The sequence below is a fragment of the Lodderomyces elongisporus genome, chromosome 2 (assembly GCF_030384665.1).
Source record: "Lodderomyces elongisporus chromosome 2, complete sequence".
Lineage (NCBI taxonomy): Eukaryota > Fungi > Ascomycota > Pichiomycetes > Serinales > Debaryomycetaceae > Lodderomyces > Lodderomyces elongisporus.
Window position 1 is genome coordinate 158,003 of NC_083674.1, and position 21,817 is coordinate 179,819.

General features: G+C 36.8%; 4 protein-coding genes across 4 annotated transcripts; 2 read left to right on the top strand and 2 right to left on the bottom strand. All coding sequences in view use genetic code 12, as the record gives it.

Moving 5' to 3' along the window:
• Positions 1 to 979: 979 nt before the first annotated feature.
• CCH1 (calcium channel protein) lies at positions 980 to 8,398 on the top strand (the record flags this gene model as incomplete). The annotated part of the gene is made up of 1 exon (XM_001526509.2): positions 980 to 8,398. One exon carries the CDS (start codon positions 980 to 982, stop codon positions 8,396 to 8,398), a length of 7,419 nt encoding a protein of 2,472 aa, XP_001526559.2.
• A 202-nt stretch (positions 8,399 to 8,600) lies between these two features.
• ZPR1 (nucleolar zinc-finger protein) lies at positions 8,601 to 10,151 on the bottom strand (the record flags this gene model as incomplete). Its single annotated transcript, XM_001526511.2, has 1 exon — positions 8,601 to 10,151. One exon carries the CDS (start codon positions 10,149 to 10,151, stop codon positions 8,601 to 8,603), a length of 1,551 nt encoding a protein of 516 aa, XP_001526561.2.
• A 2,879-nt stretch (positions 10,152 to 13,030) lies between these two features.
• Positions 13,031 to 15,394, top strand: PVL30_001360 (uncharacterized protein; the record flags this gene model as incomplete). Its single annotated transcript, XM_001526512.2, has 1 exon — positions 13,031 to 15,394. The coding sequence occupies one exon, from the start codon at positions 13,031 to 13,033 to the stop codon at positions 15,392 to 15,394; it is 2,364 nt and encodes a 787-aa protein (XP_001526562.2).
• Positions 15,395 to 16,247: 853 nt separating this feature from the next.
• On the bottom strand, positions 16,248 to 19,490 carry PVL30_001361 (uncharacterized protein; the record flags this gene model as incomplete). The annotated part of the gene is made up of 1 exon (XM_001526513.2): positions 16,248 to 19,490. The coding sequence occupies one exon, from the start codon at positions 19,488 to 19,490 to the stop codon at positions 16,248 to 16,250; it is 3,243 nt and encodes a 1,080-aa protein (XP_001526563.2).
• Between the last annotated feature and the right edge of the window lie 2,327 nt (positions 19,491 to 21,817).

Here is a 21,817-nt window from a genome sequence, read left to right on the forward strand (position 1 = left end):
TCCTTCAAGTATTAATCAGATTCTTGGTAATCTTTAAAGGATAAAACAATTTTTCCAGAGTACTTGTGTGTAATTTACAAAGAAAAAAAGAAAAAAAAATAACAGAAAAAAGATGAAATCAAAAAGCGGTAGTTTATGTGGTAGCGCACTTCAACCTACTCTTAAGAGGAAATAGACTATTCATACAAAGATATATATATATATATATATATGTACTCCTATTGTCTTAGCATTGTAACATTGATAATAAGCCTACGTCATTGAGACACTCAATATACCCTTTGTATTTTTTAAAGCCGGTATTTTTCGACTAAAATTATTCTAACAGGTATATCATCATTATGTGGGCTCTAGTGGGATGAAGTCGAAACATGGATACAAACATATTTTGACTGCTCATTTCATTATTGCACAGCCTTCAATTGACAGTTTTGTCGTCATTGGAGAAAGAGAGAGAGAGAGAGAAAAAAACTAACCAAAAAAAAGGAAAACAACAAAAGAAGTAATGAAAAACACAACTTTATGACACTAAATCAACTGTACTGCTTCTAAATATATATAAATGTATATATATAAATATATATATACATGTGTAGATAGACAAACCTTTTATTGTATGTCAAAATTATATGGATAACAAGGAATAATCTGCAAGAGAGCTCCTGCGCCCAGTATCCTTACTCAAAATTTTATTTTATCCTGGTGTCTGTTTCCTTTTTTTTTCTTTTCTTCTTTCATATATACTGTGAGTAGCAACACGCTTCCTTCGTTTTTCCATTCAAGTGTCAATTTGAACACATAGTGGTTAATTTTTTCAAAATATATTTCAACGAAACTGCATCAGAACTGCATCAGAACTACATCAGGACTGCATCAGGACTGCATCAGATCCTAGATAGAAATTCACATAAAATTTCGCATTTGAAGACGTATGGATCTACTTAGCAACACAAATTTGCACACCAACACGCAATTTTAGATGAGCCTGAGATCCTACGGCAACAAAGCTCCAGAGTTTTTGATTCTGGCACCTAGTGAACAGAATCTACCTACAAATGAGACTGATACACATTCACAGCGATCTACTCTGGATCACTCAAATTCTGCCGAAATATCACATAGTTGGCACACACAAGACTCATTACTTCCGGGACAAGGATTTGGACTTGGACTTGGACTTGGAATTAAATCAGGATCAGGATCGGGATCAGGATCAGGATCTAAGTCAAGAAGCAGGAATCCATTTCGGGTCGAAGAGGAGGAAGATGGCGCAGAAGCAAGCTCTAATAGATTCCAGTACGCGTCATCAATCAAATCAGAGCCAAGGTCAATTCTAAGCGAAAGCTCAAATATACGCTTAAATGTTACAGCAAGTCAGGGATCTTCCTCATCGCCCACCTCTTTGCAAAGAGATAGACTCGGTGGCAATGCATCTCCACTAATAGACGAGTTCATCGCTGATGACGACTTGAATGATTTAAAAGAAGGGTTGAAGTATGCCCTTGGAACAACTGAAAAAGATGCCAATTGGTTTCCCATGTCAACACCCACAATCTCGAATTCCCATAATCCATCGAAAGACCATCTTGTTGGCGATGAAGAAAACCAAGTATCCACCAATTACACCACAGACATACCGCTACAAGAACTAAGTGTTTCGCGACCCCCAAATTCACGGACAATCAGCAAAAAATCTGTTGTTCCAACCCCATCACCGCTCAAAGATGTACATTCTTCATATAGCAATGAAGAGTACCCAGAAATTACACACTCAACACAAGAAGGAGGGTTTCTTCGACCGAATATACCACAGGATCCAATACCCAGTCCTACAGCAACCAAGTTCACCGATGCTTTGACCAGAATCTCCAATCGTATTGCTGGTGCAGGTGATCGTTCCAGGACGGAGCCAGATCCAGATGCGTCGACGGCGAATTCCATATATAGTGCGAATCTATCGCGAAAGAGCCCAATGCTTAAAACACCTATTAAAGAACAATTTTCAGCTTTTGATGATATCGAATTCAGTCCGTACAAGGACGGTATTGAGAACGGTATTGAAGATGACGATAACTACAACGCTAACCATTATAAAGGTGGAAATAAGGGCAAGGGCAAGGGCAAGGGCAATGGCAAGGGCAATGGCAAGGGCAATGGCAAAAGAAGCGGCAAAGATAAATTTCAGCTGCCAAATAGGTACTCAAATTCTAATATCATTAAGGACGAACCCGACGAATACATCTACAATGAAACGACGAGATCATATGGTTTAGGGCTTCGCCAGAGTAGCTCTAACGACACCATCACTCAAGTTCCTGCAGATGAAATATACCAAAGTCAATCCGCTGTATCCGAGGCCAAAAATGAAAATAACAAGAGTTATATTCCACCACTGCAGCTCGGAAGGAAAAAGAAAATTAGGCTCTTGTATGGCAATTCTTTGCGCCTATTTTCTCCTCAATCTCGGATAAGAAGACTATGCCACACAACTTTGCAAACTAGATTCACGAGTATTTTTCTATTAGTTGTCCTCATACTTCAAGTAATTTTACTTAGTTATCGTCAATGGGATCCATATCATCTCAGCGGATACTATTATGAAGGATACGACTGGGCTGATATTCTATTAATTGTGATCAATGTGATTTACACGGTAGAAGTATTTGCACAAATTATTGCCTACGGTTTTATCGATGACCGTGTGGTTTACCGCGAAGTGGGGTTGCCGTACCCTAAGAGCAAAGTTGGTAGTTTAGATAGCGTTATCTTATTTGTCAAACTTTGGTTTGCTCGTATTCATCGTGGGTCAATTGGAAATAATGCTCGTGATAGGCTCAAAAAAACCAGATCGTCTACTTCCAAACGTGATTTGAACTCACCTGGTACACTGACGGGCTCAAGCGATGATGACGATGACGATGATGGTAACGACCATAACGATAATATTGGATTGGTCAGAGACAATAGAGGAGAATTAAATAGGAACAATGGCAAAAAAAATATCGATCCCAGCTCCGAGCGGTTACTTGACTCCGACACAACAGATTTAAAGAGAAAATACAATTTTGACTCGTTTCATGACACGAAAGATGAATCGTTTTTCAACAAGGAAGAATTATCTGAAAATGATCCCAAAAGGGACTTTCGACTTTTATCCACCAATACATTTTACAAGCCAGATGCAGAACATATTGACGCATCACAACTCAAGAGAGCATATCTCAGAAGTAGCTGGCACCGCATTGACTTTTTGTCCATGGTATTTTTTTGGATATCTCTACTTTTATCTATTAATCGATACGACGCCAAACATCATATTACATTATTCCGATCCTTGAGCTGTTTAAGGATTTTGCGTTTATGTAACCTTACAGCGGGAACAACTACCATACTTGCGGCGTGTAAATCTGCTATTCCGCAACTCATAGATGTGGCGATATTTATTGCGTGTTTTTGGCTATTCTTTGGAATAATTGGAGTACAGTCTTTTAAATCTTCATTGACCAGACACTGTGTGTGGACTAACCCTGATGATCCATCAGACATATTTACAAATTCAGACCTGTACTGTGGTTCGTTTATTGGTTTGGACGGCGAGAAAAAATCTTACATTACGCGTGAAGGTACTTCTTCTGGAGTGGTGAAAGGGTTTCGATGTCCCAAATATTCAAAATGTATATCTGGTGATAATCCGTATGGTGGAACCGTAAGTTTCGATAACATTTTGCAATCACTTGAAATGGTCTTTGTTGTGATGAGTGCAAACACTTTTACCGATATAATGTATTACACAATGGATACAGATAACATGGCAGCATGTTTGTTTTTCATTGGGTGCATCTTTGTTATGACTGTTTGGCTATTGAATATCTTTACTGCTGTTATTGTTGCTTCTTTTAATGTGACTAGGTTGGAAGAAGCCGAGGAAAGGAATAGGAAGGCCAATGAAAGATGGATTTACAAGTATTTGGGCCTTTCGGGTAAAGATGTTGCTTCTGTAAGATTACAGTTGAACCAACTTAAGCACGAGAAACAATGGTTACGCTTCTACTACAAGTTTGAGTTCCTATTCATTGCATGCATTGCTGTGAATATGTTTGTGCAATGCTTCAGATCATACGACATGTCAGAGGATACGCGATTCATTTTGTCGCGATTCGAAGTTGCATTCACTATCGTTTTTATGGCCGAGATTATTGTTCGATTTCTTGTGTACCTTCCTCATTGGAAACTTTTTTTTGCCTTTAAGAGAAATTGGGTTGATCTTATATTGGCATTGGGCTCAGTAATCATTGCGATTGGTCCAGTAAAAAGAAAACTTGGCCATGCTTATTTTTGGCTAACTGTTTTCCAGATCTTGAGATTTTATAGAGTAGTTTTGGCAACACCATTTACCAGAACATTGTGGCTCAAGATGGCTAAGAACATTCGAGCAATTTTTGATTTGGCATTGTTTTACTTTATTCTATTGTTTCTTGTGAGTATAATTTTGGCAAGATACTTTGAGGGTACAATCCCACCGGATGAGTTTGATAATGTTGATTTTCCAATGAATACGCTTCCCGCAGTTTTTATAGCGTTGTATGTTATCACATCAACAGAGAATTGGACAGATGTAATGTACTCGTTGCAAGAGTATGCCACTACAACATCATCACGGTCTTTTGGGTCAATTTTTTTGATTGCATGGTTTATGTTATCAAATATGATTATCCTCAATATTTTCATTGCTGTTATTGCAAACACGTTGGAGGTTTCAGAGGAAATCAAGAGAAAACACCAGCTCATACAGTTTATCGAAGTGATGACTAGTAAGCTTCAAAACATCGAGCAGGACTCGGGGCTTTTGAAAAAAATCAAGGCTAAGATATTTAAGCGAAGAGAGCAAAAGGACGAGATGGAAAAGGCAGTGGTGAATATGCTTTTGAGCGGAACTGCAGTTCTGGAGTTTTTGAACAAAGAGCAAGATCTAAACGTTGGTGTAGGTGAGACCGACGAGGAAAGCTTTCTTGAAATTTTACCTTCCAAAAGATGGCAGAGATGGGTCAAGGTCCATTTTTCACGATTTGCAAAGCTTTTGTCTAATCCTTTTCATACAGAAGTATCAAACAATCGAAAGAATTTTTCAGTTGAGAATTTCGAGCCTGCTGATTTTGCCAGAAACATTATGAAGGAGAGAAACAACCTTATTAATAAAAGGAATGAATTCTTGCAGGCTAATCCTAGGTACAACTACGTCTTTTATGTAATGGGACCTCGACATAAATTTCGTCGGTTGTGCCAACGTATGGTGAAACCAAGTTACGGAGAGAGAATTGGTGGCGTTCCACCATACCGCCCATTATCCGAATCCCTCATTGTGGTGATGTTTCTTGCCACAATTGGTTTAGTAATATTGGCGTGTTATATGACGCCAATTTTTCGAATGAACAATGCAAACGCGAAATGGATGTTTTGGTCAGAATTTGCATTTGCCTTGGTATTCACCTTGGAGTTTATTATAAAGATTGTTGCAGACGGAATTTTATTCACACCAAATGCATATTTCAGATCATCATGGAATCATATTGATTTCGTGGTGTTGGTATCATTATGGATTGAAGCAATTGCGTATTTGAAAAATGATGGTGATCTTTCCAGAATTGTTCGAGGTTTAAAAGCCTTGAGGGCTTTAAGGCTTTTGACGATTAGTGAAACAGCAAAGTCTAATTTCCACAACACAATGATTGCCGGTTTTGGAAAAATTCTTAGTGCAGCAATTATGTCGCTTAGTTTGCTTTTCCCGTTCTCAATTTGGGGGTTGAATATTTTCAACGGTAGACTTGGATATTGTTTGGATGGAGAGTCAGATCTTCTGTCATGTTTCAATGAATTCTCAAATGAAGTGTTTAATTGGGAGATTGTGAGCCCCAACGTTTATACCAATCCGCAATTGGAGTTCAATAAATTTAGTTCAGCATTTGCTACACTTTTTGAAATTGTTTCGCTTGAAGGATGGACAGATCTTTTGCAAAATTTGATGAATAGCACTGGAATAGGAACCGTTCCTGAAACGAATGCAAATCCAATAAATGGGGTGTTTATTGTTTTTTTTAATTTCATCAGTACCGTGTTTATACTTACTTTATTTGTTTCTGTGATCATTAGCAATTACTCAAGGACCACGGGACGTGCGTACATGACAAAAGATCAGATCTCATGGTATCAGGTTAAGAATATATTGGTTCAGGTGAGACCGTCAAAGAGGAAAGATTATGAGAGTTTATCCGTAGTGAGGAAATTTTGTTATAGAATGACAATTGAACGTCACAAAGGATGGTATATTACATTGAATTGTACCTTATTTGCCCACACGTTGGCATTGTTGTTGGAATGTTTTCCCTCAGGCGACGGCTTAAACGTTCTTCGAATTATTATATACACCGTTGCTTCTGCCTTGTTTTTAATCAATGCGGTTATGTTGGCGATTGCTCAAGGACCCAAAACCTTCTGCCATTATAGATGGAACATATTCAATCTTTTTGTTTCGTTTGGTGCATTTATTACGACATTAGTTGCATTTAGTATCGAACAAGAATCACCTTTTCAAAATGTCAACAAATTATTTTTGGTTGGTATTTTGCTTTTCGTTATTCCTAGAAACAATCGATTGAGTCAGCTATTGAGATTTGCCTCGGCTTCGTTGCCTTCAATTTTGTCATTGTCTTTTACATGGATTATTGTGTTTTTGGTATTTGCCATTGCAATGAACCAAATCTTTGGTTTGACTAGAATAGGACCTAACGGGACTGGTAATCTCAATTTACGGTCAGTTCCAAAGACATTGATTGTGTTATTCAGGTGTAGTTTTGGTGAAGGGTGGAATTACATCATGGAGGATTATACTTTGTCGCCACCTTTTTGCACCAATGAAAAAAACCTTGATCACAGTGATTGTGGAAGTAAACAATACGCATACATCTTGTTTATTGCCTGGAATATTATTTCGATGTACATTTTCCTAAATATGTTTATTTCATTAATTTTGGATGGATTTGATTATGTTAATCAAAAGACGAGGTATGGTGACTTGATCAAAAGAGAAGAGATTCGAAAGTTTAAAAGAACATGGCAAAAATTTGATCCCCAGGGCACTGGTTATATAAAACCCATTGAGTTGCCACAGTTGCTTCATGCTTTACATGGCGCATTATCGTTTCATTTCTACACTGGTCAGCTTGAAATCAAGGAGCTTTGTCAAATGTGGATCCATAGAAATGATCCCAAGAACCCATATGACGTAACCGTTGATTTCGATGCCATTGAGCAAACCGTGAATCAAATGGATATACCTAAGATTAGAGCTAGGAGAAAGGCATATGAGATGTTTATGGAAGAAGCATTCTTGACTATGGAATTGAATGATGATCCGGGTATATCATTTACGAGGATATTACTCCAGCTCCCACTTTATACTACATTTGACACAGGCAAATGTTTCAATTTGATTGATTATTTGGAAAGAAGATTATTAGTGAGCAAAGTACAAAAGAAGTTGCATACTAAACGAGTATACGAAACTATTGCTGCATATGCATGCAGATGGAAGTATCAAAAGGATAAGAGATTGGGAATTAAGGATGACAATCTTGCTTTTGACAAGCGCTTGAAGCGTTCAAGTTATTTGATGAATAAAGATCTATGGCTAAACACAGATCATCCGCCAACAATATTTGTTAGTGACGAACATGAGCACGAAAATGGATATGAAAGCAAGTATGAGCAAGGACCTGAGCATGATCGTTTTAAAAATATGACAGAAGGATATGCCAGGGACAATATCGATAATGATATCGATAGCATCAATTATGACATAGATAATCCTAGTCATGCACCAGTGAATCGAAGCTCACTTATATATGGAGACCAGAGTTTTTCTAGTGGTATTTACTATCCTAGCTCACCAGTGGCAAAATCTTCAAAGAGTCCGCAAGTTCCTCAAAATTCATCATCCTCATCGACGCGTAAGGATTTGTTCATCACCATTCCCAACAGCAGTAAAAATATGGCTGCGGTCTTAAATACAGAGTCAGAGGCAAACAAGGATGTATATGAATATAAAGGTGAAAGCGAGAAGAAGCAAAAGCAGAAGCAGAATCAAAAGAATCAAAAGAATAAAAAGAATAAAAAGAGATTTGTGAACAACGCAACGGGAGAAGATGTTGAGGAAGAGGAGGATAATTTTGCAGAACTTGGTATCAATAGGCGTCAGCCGCAATTGGTTAATCCATTTGAAAGTCAAGAGGAAGAAGAGGTTGTTACAGATACATTTGGAGGTGAAATTAATACCGTTGACGATATTTTGGAAACATCGTCATGGACAGACCTTCGAAATATATCCAAGACTTCAGAGAGATAGAGTTTTCATGTTGGCTAGCTAAGCAGTTGTATGAACATAATATTTCAATCGGAAGATAGCAATAGAAATTGGAAAAGAGAAAAGAAAAAAGAAAAAGTAATAAAAAAGAAAAGAACAGAAGTAGGTTATTTATAGAAATTATTTCAAATACATTCAGGTACATTTATATACTATTGATAAATTTAGTTTGCATCTCTATATTTCAATCGGTCTTCATATCGTTCAATCCCAAATCTTCATTCTGTTGATGAGTTCTTTCAAACTCTTCAATCTTCATATTTGGGTCCGCATCTGGTGCATAAACATTTTGAATATATGAGGCCGCGAGTGGGTCTTCCATCACTATGGTGAATCCAATCTTGCCGTCAATTGCACTTTGCAACTTGGCAAAAAACTCTACCCATCTTTGCTTTGTAACCTCATCCATCGAGTCTGATGTTTGAGTGAATACCCTGCTGTTTAATTCTTGTGCTACCTGCGTGAGAAGACCTTCGATGGTGGTAAATCTTCCGCCCAATGTTCCTGGTGTTAAATCAAGGTTCAATTCTGGGATGTTCATTCCACAAGTTTCGGATTTCAAGATATCTCTTTTCAAATCCTCTGGATCGTCAATTTTCAATGTGATTTTCTTACCCTTTGCAGGAATCTCACCTCCGGTTTTCACTTCGTTGGATTTGTAACCACAGTTGTCACACACAGTTGACATAAGGACAACGTCCTTGAAATGTGGGATATTGACAGTTTTCATGTGGGTTTCACAAGGTTTGTAGCATGTCGAGCATGTGGCTGCAAAAGTTTGCACTTCATTTTCAAAGTTTTCGATATCGGTTGCGTCTGAAAGGAACCCTGTTGCTCTTGGATTGTGGTTAGTCTCTGATGCCGATGTGGATTGTTGAGTTTCATTAGTATTATTCAGTGCATCTTTACCTTTGGCTTCAAGAGATGCTTTTTCTTTTTCTTTTTCCTTTTCCTTTAGTTGTTGTTGTTGACGTTGGGCAACCTCGTCAGCTGAGATCAAGCCCAAAAAGACATTTTGTTCATCGGTTCTTTGGTACTCATACATTGCCCATTTGTGTGCAGCTTCACCTGGTTTATATTCGATCCAAGAATTTCCAGCGGGGTCATCAACGCTAACAGTCAAGGGTAATGTACCTGGTTCTCCATTGAGATACAGTTTGATCTTGTCTATCACTTTGCCAATTTGTTCATATAATTCTGGTTGCAACTTTTTTCTCTCTTCTTGGTCAGATTCCAAATCAGTAATCATTTCTTGTAAGATTCCTTCAATATTGATGAGTTGACCACGTTTTGGAGGAATTTCAATGTCTAGTTCCTGAAATCGAACAGTAGCAGTTTCCGATTTGACAACTTGTCTGTTGAAATCCTTTACGTCTTCAACCTTCAATACGTATTTAGAGCCCTTTTCAGCGATTTGGGCTGCTGGTTGGATCTCACTATTTTTCAATCCACAGTGTGGACATTCAAAGGACATAATGATGATTTCCCTAAAGAATGGGATTCTAGTGAGTAACATTCTAGTGACACCATTCTCGTGACAGTTCATACATAATGATTCAACTTCCTGCACTGGATGGCCCTCAGCATCGGCTGCACCCGTTTGTCTAACTTCATTGTCAATATTTTGTGCTTGTTCGCCCACTGCTGCGAAACTGTTATGTTGTTGGTCTTGCTTTGATTCTTCTGACATATCTAATCTAGGTTTCTTATCTATATGAGTGTCCTGATTATCCATTGAGAAAAAGCGTTGGAAAACATGGAAAAAAAAAATTCTTGAGTGTGTGGTTCGATGTTTCAAATATGAAATATTACTAGAACTCACAGGACCGCTCTAGATTTTCCGATGCGCTCCCCAAAAGAAAAAAAAAAATAACGAAAAAAGAATAATAAAAAAAAAATGAGGGAAGGAAGATGAAAGAAAACAAAAGATTCTGAATTGAGAGTGAAGGCTGCAGAACATTTGTCATCCATGCAGCGCAAAGACCCAAAAGTAATAGAAAAAAAAAAAAAAAAGAAAAAGAGAAAAAAATAATAAATGAATTACAATCAAGTCAAATGAAATATAAAAGAAGGTACCAGAACCATGTAGAACTTTCACATAAATTTTTTTCCTTTTGGTTCCATTTTTCTCTTTTTCTCTCAGATACAGTTTGGTGTTGAGTATAATTAGAATATAAGGCTCAGAGTGTATATGTTGCCAACTGAGATTTGCAAAAAGAAAAAAAAAAACAAAAAAGAAGAAAAAGATAAAGTAAACCAAGAAATATTTTGAATACATATTTGATTTTAGCAACAGATACTATAGTTATTCTTTACTTATCATTTTTTTCTGTAACCAACGTGATTGTTTACAATATAGCTTGATTGAAGGTACAGGAAAGTTTGGTGTGGTGTGAACTGAAAGGATATTTGACATTTAAGAACAATATCCTTTTAAGCTATAATCTTTTTATAATAATCACGTGAAGTATATATCTTATTTGCACGTGACCATGTTATTTTTTTTCCCCTCAGCTCTAATTTTTCCTTGTTTTTGTCGATTCGTAAAGATTTCATTGAGAAAGTTGGTCCAGAGTGTTGGTGTAAATTTCATGGGTGGGCCAAAAAAAGTATCTTGATTATAGGAAGATACTTAACTTAATCTTGAGTAATTACTGCAATTCAACGGTACAAAACTTAATCTGTATGGTAATTGTATATCTTTATCAGCAAACGTCAGTTGCTTTATATTTCCTTTCCTTTTTTTTCTTTCTTTTGGTTTTCTGGTTTTCTGGTATTATATATACATAATATATGATGGCTATTCTATTCATGTAATATCACGTGACATTACATTTTTTTTTCCGTCAAAGAATATATATGTATATGCATATATATATATATATAATTTTTTTTTTTTTTTTGCCGTTGGTTATAGATTGAGACTGTGCATCAGATTTGACAGCGCTTATTAAAAGCTTTTTCAATGTTGTATCGTCAACGCCTGAGGTGAGTTGAGTGATCAAAGAAATAGGTATAATAGTCGATAACGATTTGAATATTTTTCAGATGCATGCAAAGCAAAACCAAAATAAAAAAAAAAGAGGTTGATAAAACTAGGAGTAGCTAACCATTTTGTGATTGATTATTCTGTAAATGGTGGGTTTTATGTGGTGGATTTATACAGATGAAGATAAAAAGACTTGAGATAAGATAAGATAAAGATATATGGCGCCACAGATTGTGGATGGATGTGTTGTGTACGTCAGTAATCATAAGTCTAATCTTACAGTTTGTTTTTAGGTGATGATAACGATTGAAGATTGAAGATTGAATATTGAGAAGGAAAAGTAGAAACTTATGCTACCAGTTAATTGTAAAGTGTGGGTGTCTAACATAAAAAGCATTCGGCTCGGCTTTGAAATAGAAGTAACTGTTTGTGTTTGTATCAATGTATCTACACTTGAGTTACTATGTATATATATATTATACAAGTGTATGTCTTTGTGTTTGTGTGGCACGAAAGAATATTCCTTTTTGGTAGCTCCTCTCCATTGCAAATGCCAATAGAAGATCCTTTTTCTGCCCTCTTTACATTATTGTATTGTATTGTATTGTATCGTAACAACAACCAAATAGACGAGAGAATGTTTTGAGCTTGACTAATTGACCAGTCGTTTGAAAATAATAAATAAAAGAATATAAAGTGACGATGTCGTCTACCATCTAGAGTTGTTAGTATTCACCTTCTCGAGACGACAAGGTGTTGGTTCTTTAAAGTTACTTCTTCTTTGGTTTAGGTTTTACATAGTATTTGTATCGTAAAGTGTGTAAATGAAGATGTGGATGATGGTGTGGATGTGGTTCCACGCCATCATCCACAAAGAAAGCCACAATTGTCAAATATTTTTTACTGTGGACGCCGCCTTTCAAGTTTTGCGCATTGGCAAAAACGTTGCCAGACCTGGAGAGAGAGATGAGAAGGCAAAATAAAAACCAAAAAAAAAAAAAATAAAAATAAAAAATAAAAAAAAGTAAAATTTGAAGAGGCGAGTTGTGGGAGGAAGAAGAAATGAAATTCCCTCAAAATTCTACGTGAAATTGTTCGAATTGCATCTTTAGTAATAAACACTTGTAGATATACATATATATATAATGTAGAGACAACAGATACAAAAAAACACAACAGTTCACAAATTTATCAATCAACCACTGGTACGTGCCAAATAGATATATATATATATATATATACACACACACACGTATACATATAATCCATCTACTCTTGTTCAATTTTTTTTATCGGGTCGGCAACTCATTTCTCCCCTCCTTTTATCCATTACACGACCTTAAGAAACAGAAGTAAAAAAAAGAAAAAGAAAAAAAAAGAAAAGAAAAAGAAGAAAATTATAACAAGTCACACATATAAGTACATCTTAGCCATTCGCATTACTATACATACCTATATATATATACATACACTTATACATATATATATATATATATATATATACCTACTTGAACAACCACCAAACAAAAGCACTTTAGATATCGATATTCCTTATTCTGAACTTTTACTTTTCCAATTTCTTTTCGACGGCATTTACAAAACAATAACTGTATTACACAAGAATTATGGATTTGAATAACAGTTGCTTACCAGAACAGTCATCTACATCATCTAACTCTTTGGGTGATTTGGTATCTACATCCACGGCAATACCTTCCAACAACAACAACAACAACAACAACAATAATAATATGTCATTTAATAGACTGCTGTCATTGCCACCACACTCATCAACCAAATCAACCATTGTTGCAGACTCAACAAACGTAACATCGCATCCACATGAATCCAACTCGTATTCAGTTAACACTAGATCATCACATATTATCACATCCATTTCTGAACCAGCTCACTCTGTTGAATCTGAAAATGAGATAAACTCAGCAATAACAGCAGCAGCAGATGCAACAACGAGGGGTTTAATACCAGGAGCCAATAGAGATGCAGATGCAGATGCAGATGCAGAGGCAGAGGCAGATGTAGACGTTGAGGCAACACTGCTGTCTAATAATGTTACTCCGCATCAAGATGTCTCAGTAGTGACACCATTCCTAGTCAAACATATAAGCAATCAGAACCTCATACCAAAGGACAATTTCCACACTTATTGTTACCGCCACAACCCTGATATACTGTGCAACAAACAAACAGATGAACGAAAAATGAAGCAAATACAAAACAAGTTGGAAAACCTCCCGCACAGAGACCAACAAGCAATCAGCCACGTATGGTCTATTTTTAGTGCAGCACCAGTACACCATCGCCAGTTGATCCTACAAGGCTTGCTCACACAGTGCTGTTTCCCACAACTATCATTCATCTCACAAGAAGTGTCATCATTGATCAAAATCGACTTTATATCCATTTTACCACAGGAAATATCGTTAAAAATCTTGTGTTACTTGGACTGTAACAGTCTTTGCAATGCGGCTCAAGTGTCCAGAAAATGGAAGAGTCTCGCTGACGACGATAGAGTATGGCACCACATGTGTGAACAGCACATAGATCGGAAATGCCCAAACTGTGGATGGGGATTACCATTGATGCATATGAAAAGAGCAAGAGAAATGACCGAAGATGATATCAAGCCAATAAGGAGAACTTCGGAAGGAGAAGCACAATTGAGCCAAGAAGTTTCAGGAAATACTACTCAAAACAATAACAACAGCAATAGCAACAACAACGCAAACACAAATAATGCAGATATTAGTGTCAATACATCACAGCGCCGCCGTGCATCACAATCGTCACAAGATGAACCATTGCACAAGAAACCAAGAGCAAACAGCAGTTCAACAACGACTAAACCTGTACATTCACCATTACTCCGCAAACGTCCATGGAAAGCTGTTTATTCTGAACGGTTCAAGTTGGAGAAAAACTGGAGGAAAGGAGTTTACTCTATGAAGTCTTTTGTCGGCCATACCGATGGCGTGACTTGCTTGCAATTCAATAGAAAGTATCTCATGACAGGCTCATACGATACTACAATCAAGATCTGGAAGATTGAAACTGGAGAGTGCGTCAAGACATTAACAGGGCACACAAAGGGAGTGAGATCCTTGGTGTTTGACAATCAAAAGCTAATCACTGGAGGATTAGACTCAACAATAAAAGTGTGGAATTACCACACGGGTCAATGCATTGCCACCTATAGGGGACACGATGATGCCGTGGTTAGTGTTGATTTTTCAAACAAGTCTATTGTTTCAGGGTCGGCTGATCATACGGTCCGTGTATGGCATGTCGACTCAAGAACATGCTATACATTGCGCGGCCACACAGATTGGGTTAATTGCGTCAAGATACATCCAGCATCAAATACAATCTTCAGTGCTAGCGACGACACAACAATACGGATGTGGGATTTAACTACGAACCAATGTCTCAAGATCTTTGGAGGAGTGGAAAATAATGGCCACATTGGTCAAGTGCAGTGCGTCATTCCTTTGACATACAAGGACCAACTTGTTGAGGATGTGAGTGATACCGAGGATGACCAAGCAGTTGGCGAGTCAGCCACTACAGCTTCAGTTTCAGCTTCAACTTCAACTTCGTCATCTTCATCATCACCAGTTCCATTAGCTTCTACAGCTGCTTCGACCAATACTACTACTCCCGCAGTCAACTATCCAACACACCTTCTCACTTCTTCTTTGGACAATACCATCAAATTATGGGATGTAGCCACTGGTAAATGCATTCGTACCCAGTTTGGCCACATTGAAGGTGTATGGTCCATTGCCGCCGATACTTTTAGAATTGTTAGTGGCGCCCACGATCGGATGGTGAAAGTGTGGGACTTACAGAACGGCAAGTGCCTACACAGCTTTGGCAACAGTTCGAGTGTTTCATGTGTAGGTTTGAGTGATTCACGATTTGTGAGCGGCATGGAAAATGGTGAAGTAAAGATGTATTGTTTTGACTAGCAAGCTGGGAAGACACGAGAAGCATAATAGGCAAGTCAAAGTAGAAGTTTAGAAGAAGAGGGAAAGTATTATTTATTAAAAAAAACTTTTATTTCTTATTTTATTTTTTTTTTTTTCAAAATTAATTCAAACTAGGTTTATATTAGGTATTTAAAGGTTATTATTCAGTTCTATAGATTCACCAATCGTGTGATTATACCAAAGTGTAGATATTCCGTTTCCACTATGCTTGAAGATCGTTAAACACGAACAAATTTTACATTACACAAAACTTCTATTTTCTCGTGAGCCGTGCGAAAAAATATTAAACTTTTTTAGAGTCAAGATGATGACCCATACAAATGGTGTGGTGAGGTGTGGTGTGGTGAGGTGAGGTGAGGTGAGGTGAGGTGAGGTGAGATGTATTATATCTATAAAAAAAATGACAGTCAAGAAAAGAAGGAAAAAGGTTTTGAGACACACTGTTTTTGTAACTGTGAACCAAAATTATTACACAAATAAGGTAGTAACTTTCCACATTTTTTTATTATTCTTAATTCCCTTCTATCCGTCAACCTTGGCTTCCTTCTTCCAAACTTTGTACGTAGTATTATAGACCAATCACTTGTTTGTAAGTACTTCTGTGATGATAAGTATAGAAATCAAAGAAGAAAGCAAAAAGCAAAATAAAAAAAAACAACTAAATAAGCAATTTCAATTTCAATTTCAATCTCAATATAATCAAACCAGTGATTAATGATATATATATGTATGTATAAAAGGGTATATAGACCCAAAAAAAAGCAATATTTTTCTTGAGTCTTTCCATATTCTCATTCTCTATTCTTAAAACAATTCTTTTTTTTTTCTTGCTTCAAGTACCCAAGAAAGATGAAACAGTAAAAGTTTGTTGTTCCCTTGTTTTCAAATCTTCATTTGCCGTGGGGGAAACAATTCCCGTCTTTTCCTCTGTACCCACACCGCTATCTGGACCGCTGCCTGTACTAAAAAAACAATAATTATCAAGTAGTTCCTTGTAGGATTTGGTATTCATCAACCCACCAGCAATGGTCTTACTTCCACCAGAATTATTTTCATTATTAGATCCAGTCGAGGTATTCGGCGGGTTATTTGACTCGACACTTTGTTCCAAATTCAATTGATCTCTAAATTTTGTCTTGTATTTGGGTTCAGGGAGTAATGGTGATTGTATTGGAGGCTTAATAATATTTTTACTTTCTGGGTTTTGATTATTATGCGTAATACTCTTTCCATTACTAGAGTTGTCATTCCTTCTCAAGTATTCTTCGACATCCTGATATTTTCCATCCAATGACTTGGTATTGCTGTTGTAGATGGACGAAAGTAGTGGCGATGAAAGATAGTAATTGTTATTTATAAAGTCACTGGTATCTGAACCAGGTGATTTTGGTATAGAATTAAATCCTTGTTCAAAAGCCATAGGTTCAAAGTTGTTGGAGTTGTTGGAGTTGTTGACAGAGGCAGCATTATTACTGTTTCCATTCAGTAATTCTAGCTCAGAATCTGACATGACTCTCTTAAGGTATGACGAAGAGTACCGTGGTTTCTTTGCGTGTTCTTGAATCTTTGAATTTTTGCTACTAGGATTTCGTGAACCTTTTTGTTTTTGCAAATGCGAAGGAGAAGCAGGTGGTGGAGTGATTGATTTTATAAGTTTAATTTCGTAGTTTTTGTAATCATTATTATCCCAAAATTCAGCACCCTGAGCATAGTACTTTATACAGAGCTGGTATTTCCTCACTTTTCTAAATGCACTTTCCTCAGAGGCAAAACCAGCTGCACCACTTCCATCATTACTAATATTAACGTCATCTTCGTCATCCATCAATGAGTCAGTCGATGACGTATTCTTTGAGTACTTGAAGCTATTAAACATATTGTTTAATGGGATTTTAAACACAAATCGGTCATAATTGTTTTGTTTCAACACTTCAATTTTATCAGGCGTGTACTTTGTTGGTATCTCTATAATGGTCATCCAGTTATCTACAGAGTAGCGCACAGTAAGAAATTTCTCAAACGCAAGGTTGCGGACTGCAATGTGTCCCATCAAATACTTCTTATCACCGGAAATAAACAATCTTTCCAAGAAAACTGGTGTTTGTTGTTCAATCCTGCGCAAATAGGATAGTGGTGGAAAATTAGTCAACTGCAACTCCCAAGTAGGTTGGAGTCCACTTTTCAGAGATCCAAGCCCACCGTTTCCAGGAGACGAGCTTGGGTACTTTGTATCACCAAGACTGAAATTATGTAAATGAAAATGACGATGGTGGCCAAGGTGTTGGTGTTGCATCAAGGTATCGTCAATGTCATTTCCATAATCTTCATTTTCATACTCATCATCTGTTGATGAAGTAGAAGATGAAGTAGAACTATCTGGGCTTGCTAGTGGCGAATTTGAAGCTGAAATTGCCGAAGGTGTATCTTTCTTTTTAAAGTACTTGACATTGGTCGCACCACCAAAATGTACTTGTTTATAGGTTGGTGTTGCGGGTAAAGATTTGGGTCTACCTTGTAACCGGTCAAGGTTAAACATCGATGGACTCTTTAATGAAGGCTTAACCAACTCACCAGATTTTTTTCGCACCAAACGATATTCTTGGCTTAATGGAGATAAAAGCGGATTCATATTGGGGGAGTTAGTAGCTGGAGTAGGTGAAGTTGATGTCGATGTTGAAATAATAGGTGGCAGAATCTGTTGATGCTTCAACTGATGGTTTACAGTGTTTTCTTTTTCTTTTTCTTCCTCCTCTTCTTCTTCTTCCTCTTCTCTTGACACTTGTGGTTTGTGATTGAAATAATCAAGTGAATTATTGTGGTTGTCATTTTCATTTCCATGACCTTGTTCAATTCTGGGTGACCGAGAATCTTCACCAGTGGTAGTGGGCGACACTTTAGGTGATAATTTTGGAGATACACCTGGAGAAGCATTGACTTCATTTCCTCTTATTGTCTTCTTATTTTCATCGTCATTTAAGGTAATCTTCTTGTTTAAAATGCTATTTGCTTTAGTTGGATCATTTGATTTTGCAAAGAAATCTCTTGATCTCGATGGTTTGTGAATAAACTTGATGGATAATGGTAAGTTTTCATACTCTTCCTCTGATAAGCGACGTAAAAATGGATCTTGCTTGTCACTAATGTTTAAGTTGCTTTGAGCACCAGAAGCAGAAGCAGAAGCAGCAGTGGATGATGTCGATGTCGATGTCGATGCTGGTGCTGGTGCTGGTGCTGCTGCCGCCGATGATGAAATGTTTTTGGGACCAAAAAATGGAGATGAAAGGCTCAGATCGTATGTATAAGAAGGGCTTCTATGGTGTTTCTTTTTGTTTTCGTGTGGCAATGCTGGTGTGGATGCCAATTGTGTTTGTCTCTGCTGCATTTGGTTGAAACTAGCAGGCTTTGGTGCAACAACGAGATGCAGAAGCCCATTGTTTATTTGCTCTCCTTGATTTAGCTTATTCTCATCTTGCTCTACATGGTTCTGTTCATTATCTTCTTCCTTGTCAGAAACCAAGTTTATATCAACTAATGGCTGTGTTCTTGGAGGAGCAAAATTTTTTGGTTGTTGCTGTTGCTCAAGGGTCTCAAGTGATTGTATAGAGTTGGAAGTTTGTGTTGGTTGTAACTCCTCATGTGCGCTATGTTTCTGACAAAGTTGTTTCAGGTGCCTCAGGTGCTTTAGTTGCATCAGTTGCAGGTCTTGGTTGGTGGCACTAGTAGCTTCTTTTTCAGATGCCCTTTTGAGATTGAGGTTGGGGTTGGGGTTGTTATAGTGGTTGTCAAAATTCTTTTTGTTGCTTTGGTTGTCGTTAAAAGTTAAAGTGGTGGGTTTACTATGGTTGCTGAAATGCGTATTATTGTGGTTGTTGTTGTTATCTATAGGGGTATGAGGAGGTGGAGTAAATCTAGTTTTAGATTCAGAGCCCCTTGTGTTTGTGTCACTATGCATATTACCAGCGCGCACATTTCTGTGATAGTGGTGGTTGTAGTGGCACAATTTCGACATCACCTCGGCTGGTGTCGGACTACCTCTAGATTTGATGCCACTCGTAGACTCTGTGTGTAGACTCATAATGCTTATGCATGTGTTTTTAGTAGTGAAGACAATTACAATAATGATAGTGATAGTGATGATGATGATGATGATGAGGTAAATAGTTGCCACTCAAAAAGAGTGATCATCTAGTGTTGATAGCTTTGGTTTGTTGCTGTATACAATAGAGATAAGTTATTGGACCCGTGTGGTGCGCTGGCTATTGTTGTGCGCAAGTATCTCTATTTCTATTCAATTGTTTAATTTTTTTTTTTTTGTTAAAAAAAAAACAAACAGATTTAAGCGGTTATTTCCCAACAAGACTTTACCAATATCCTTTCTTTCCGGTTCTTCTTCTTCTTCTTCTTTTTTTTTTTTGGGGTTTTCGTTTCGTTTCGTTTTGTCTTGTCTTGTCTTTTTGTTAAGGTAACAGTACTTGATATAGTGGTTAGAAAAGTGGTTTAATGCCGACTTCGTGTGCTTCACTAATTTTTTTTTTAATTCCTTTATGTCTGTTTTCTTTTAATCCCTTATTCTGTTATTTGTTGTTTAATCTTTGGTATTAGTAATACGATTTTATTATTCCATGTAGATAAAAAATAAAGACAAATAATCAAAAATTAACGGGTAGAGACATTAATAGGGATCAGGTGAGTTATAAGTAATTTTTGAAAGACTCATCAAACAGAGAAAAGTGACTTTAATTTTACTTGAGAATTTCAATTCCTCTATATATATATATATTTATAATTATTGTTACTGTTGTTATTATTATTGTTACTGTTGTTATAATACTCATCATGATGGGTATGTTGTCAGTGAGTTCCAACAATACAGAAAGCTTTTCTTGAAATAAAGAAAATTTAAAACTAAAGGATAAAGGAAAAAGGATAAAGGATAAAGGGAGGAAGAGGGAAAAGCATGGAGAAGCAAGGGAGTGAGACAGAGTGGTTTGGGTCTACTAATTCCCTTTTATCCTCCTTACCCCCCTCCCTTTCTCCCTCCCTCCCTTTCCTTAGTTTTTTCTTTTCATATTAAAGTATCCTCCTCACACCATTCTCTTCACTTGCACACCACCCTCCCCTTTCCCATCACTCTACCAAAAAAAGAAAAGCAAAAAAAAAGCATTAATAAAACAGTTGGGCTTGATCACAAGTATGTTTTATTTTATTTTATTTTTATTTTATTTTTATTATTTATTTTATTTTTTTTGGGTTTCTCAAGCAATAAGTCCATCTTTGCTTCCTCAAGAGTGGATGAAAATAACGCATCTTGAGCAATTAACTAAAGGTAAGAAAGTTGGTGGCTTTTGAAGGCTGTTCCCAAAATCTTCCTTTCCTTCTTTTCCTTCTTTATGTAGTTTGAAAATAAAATAAACCATGTTGAATATTGACCGAGAAAACATGCTTGGGCTCTTCAAGGGAGAGAAGTATTATCAAATGTAAAATAAGATGGAGTCTTTTTATAAGTGTAATTTCCCCTTCTTCCCACCACCCCCCTCCAATATATATATATTTATATATACAAAAATACAAAAAATAATTCAGTGACAACTCTCCTCACAAACTTTCCATCCCAACAAAAGTAAGCTTTCTTTTCTATTGTTAAAAAGAAAGAAAAAGAAATGGAAAGAAAGAAAAATGAAAAAAAGCAACTAGCGGGAAGGGAGGGGAGGTTCAAGTTAGTTGGTATAAGATTTAAAGGGATAAAGAAAGAAAAACTTTGGTAAGTAAAGTGCCATCAGTTTAATCTACAGATGTAGTTCTTAATCAAGACAGCCTGAGTATATGTATCAAGTGACATAATTATACTTTACAAAAAACAAACAAATGAAGAAATCGATAGAAGAGCAATAAAAAATAGGAGGATTGGAAATGGGAAGCTGTGGTTCCACTTGTAAATATAATCTTATGTAGAGGTCATCATTGCTTGTACTCTTGTGCATCATCATGCACTTGTTTCAACACAAAGGGAAAATGACGAGCCTCGATTTTTCCTCGGAGATAAAAATAGACTACAAAAAAAAAACACCATTAAATATGATAAAATACATACAACAACCAAGGGATGTTAAGCAAAACACCGATCCAATCAAGGACTTAAAAGACCATAACCGTGCATGGTGAAAACACCTTTAATCACAACATTAATCTCGGGTTTATTAGGAGCACATATATACATACTTCAACTTCCACATCACCCGGTAAAACAACTATGATGAAGATAGTGGTTTCCTTCTTCTTTTTTTTTCTTTTCAATGATTTGTAGTCTGAAATATTAGTGTTTGAGAGATTTAATAGGATTGTGCTCTTGCCTTTGCCTCTTGCCTTTGCCTCTTGCTTGTACCTCTTGTTTTTGTCTCTATT